At 34.7% G+C, this 2,287-nt stretch overlaps 1 protein-coding gene across 1 annotated transcript; it reads left to right on the plus strand.

Annotated features, from left to right (window-relative positions):
- Nucleotides 1-2,051, plus strand: LOC126692686 (glutathione S-transferase U8-like). Its single transcript, XM_050388383.1, has 2 exons — nucleotides 1-474; nucleotides 1,093-2,051. Exons 1-2 carry the CDS (start codon nucleotides 163-165, stop codon nucleotides 1,447-1,449), a joined length of 669 nt encoding a protein of 222 aa, XP_050244340.1. The 5' UTR covers nucleotides 1-162; the 3' UTR covers nucleotides 1,450-2,051.
- Nucleotides 2,052-2,287: the final 236 nt, after the last annotated feature.

Genomic DNA, 2,287 nt, shown 5'->3' on the forward strand with positions numbered 1-2,287 from the left:
AAAAATAATACGAACAGTCAAAGGCATAGTAGTGGCTTAACCACTAAGTAACCATAGTGCATAGTAGGCTCTTTAAAAGGGCATCAGACCCAGAAGGAAGAGCCAAGCATCTGAATCTCATAACAACTCTTGACAGTGCAGCAACAAAAAGTTTCATCAAAAATGGACGAAGAAGTATTGTTGTTAGGTTCGTGGGGAAGCCCTTTCAGTCGTAGAGTAGAGATGGCTCTGAAACTGAAAGGAATCGAGTACAGATACATTGAAGAAGATTTAACTAACAAGAGCCCTTCCCTCCTCAAATACAACCCAGTTCACAAGAAGGTTCCCGTGCTTGTACACAACGGAAAGCCAGTGGTTGAGTCACTTGTTATTCTCGAATACATTGATGAGACCTGGAAAGACCATCCCATTTTGCCCAAAGATCCTTACGAGAGAGCCCATGCACGATTCTGGGCTAAGTTCATAGACGAAAAGGTAAATATTAATCTTTAGATTCTTTAATTTGTAAAACTATGATGTCTGTAAACAAACATAGCTGTCTTAACATTGAGAAGGAGGCGCCCTTGTTTTATTATTTTTGTGTAAAATGAGACTTTTATTCTACGTTTGGAAGTTTGGAGTGAGAGGAGAGTAGAGGGGAATCGTTATCTTTCACCTTGTTTGGATGTTTTTAAAATTAAAAGAGAGGGGAATAATTAACTTTTTTATAGTTTGTAATTTTGTTAATATGATAAGGGTAAATTTGATAATTTATTTTGTTAAATATTTCTATACTCTACCCTCTCTCAATATCTCTCTAATTTGGGAGAATAGAGTATAGAAATACATGAGATTTTTAATTTTTAATAGAAGGTGGAGTAGATGCCAAGATTAAACTCATGATAACTTGTTTTTATATTATGATAAATTACTCACCGTCCTCAAAGCTTAAACTTAAAAATGACAAATTTAATTATTTAACCATATTTTGATTATCTATTTGTGTTTTTTTTGGTACAAACACTTCTTTAGAGATACACTTTATCATCAAAGAGAAACAGACTGCTAGTCACACTAAAATTTGAGTTTTCTGTGTCGCTCTCTTTTTTTTAGAGCTCGATTGCAGGATTTAAGGCTTGCTGCTGGGGTGAAGAGAAAGAGCGTGAGAAGGCTAAGGAAGAAGCATTTGAGAAACTACAATTTCTAGAAAATGAGCTCAAGGAAAAGAGGTTTTTTGGTGGAGAGAATATAGGACTGGTAGACATTACTGGTAACATCATAGGCTACTGGCTTGGAGTTTTTGAAGAAGCTTCCGGGGTAAAGTTATTGACAAGAGAGAAATTTCCCAAACTTTGCAATTGGGCAGATGAGTTTGTGAGTGCAAGTGCCATCAAGGAAAATCTACCTCCTAGAGACAAACTACTTGCCACTTTACGACGTCGCTTGGGGGGCGCTAATGCTTCAAAATAGGTGAACTTTACACTTGCCAATCATAGTTGGTTCACATTACTGCATAATAATTGACTTTTTTGCCATCAATGGGGTTCTTATGTACTATGTAGTTTCATATAATTTGTCTGTAATAGTCTATATGTTAGTTTGCGCCCTGTACTTGTTACCCTGTTGCAGTATTTCTATACGGTGTTCACTACTCTTGGATGAGTAATTCTTAGATATTCCCGCATTATAGAGAATGATACTCTCTCCTCTTACATTTACGGTGGGGTCCGCTCATTAAATTTATGGTGGAGTCCACCATGAATGTAAAAGAAGGAAGCACCATTTTTTCATACTCTGAGACTAGTTAAGAATTTTTCTTCTTAAATATCCTGCCATTTAAGAATTACTATGTAATGTAAAAGAAGTGCTATTAAACTAGTCTTCAACATGGCATTTGAATTTTTCCCTACTATTAAAATTTCATTAGTTGCAGACTTGCAGTGTAGTGTAGTATAAGGGTAGATATTTTCAGTTGACCGGAATATGAAATTTGAATTTATTCCTTTTGGTGTTAGGAGACTGTTCAAAGGTTGACAACTTGAGATGACTTGCACTTGGGAGTCTTGGATAAAGTTTCTCTTTTCTTCTTCTTTTTATTTTTTCATTTTCATTTTTGTTTTAGGGCTCAAGGATTTTCGTTACCTGGACCAGGCTATTTTCAAATGTTTACATTTGTTTAAAAATTAAAATTAAAATATAATTGTACTTGAGAAAAATTTAAAAATTACAGTATATCCAACCAAAGCTGTAAAATAAATCAATATAAATAGACCCCTAATACAAGAGTGGATTAAATGGTTTTAATATC

Source organism: Quercus robur, chromosome 7 (assembly GCF_932294415.1).
Source record: "Quercus robur chromosome 7, dhQueRobu3.1, whole genome shotgun sequence".
In the NCBI taxonomy this organism is placed as follows: domain Eukaryota; kingdom Viridiplantae; phylum Streptophyta; class Magnoliopsida; order Fagales; family Fagaceae; genus Quercus; species Quercus robur.

Bases quoted from the DNA above. Each gene is read 5' to 3' on its own strand.
- LOC126692686 (XM_050388383.1), top strand. From the start codon at position 163: ATGGACGAAGAAGTATTGTTGTTAGGTTCGTGGGGAAGCCCTTTCAGT. The intron at 475-1,092 runs GTAAATATTAAT...TCTTTTTTTTAG, and splicing joins CTAAGTTCATAGACGAAAAG to AGCTCGATTGCAGGATTTAA.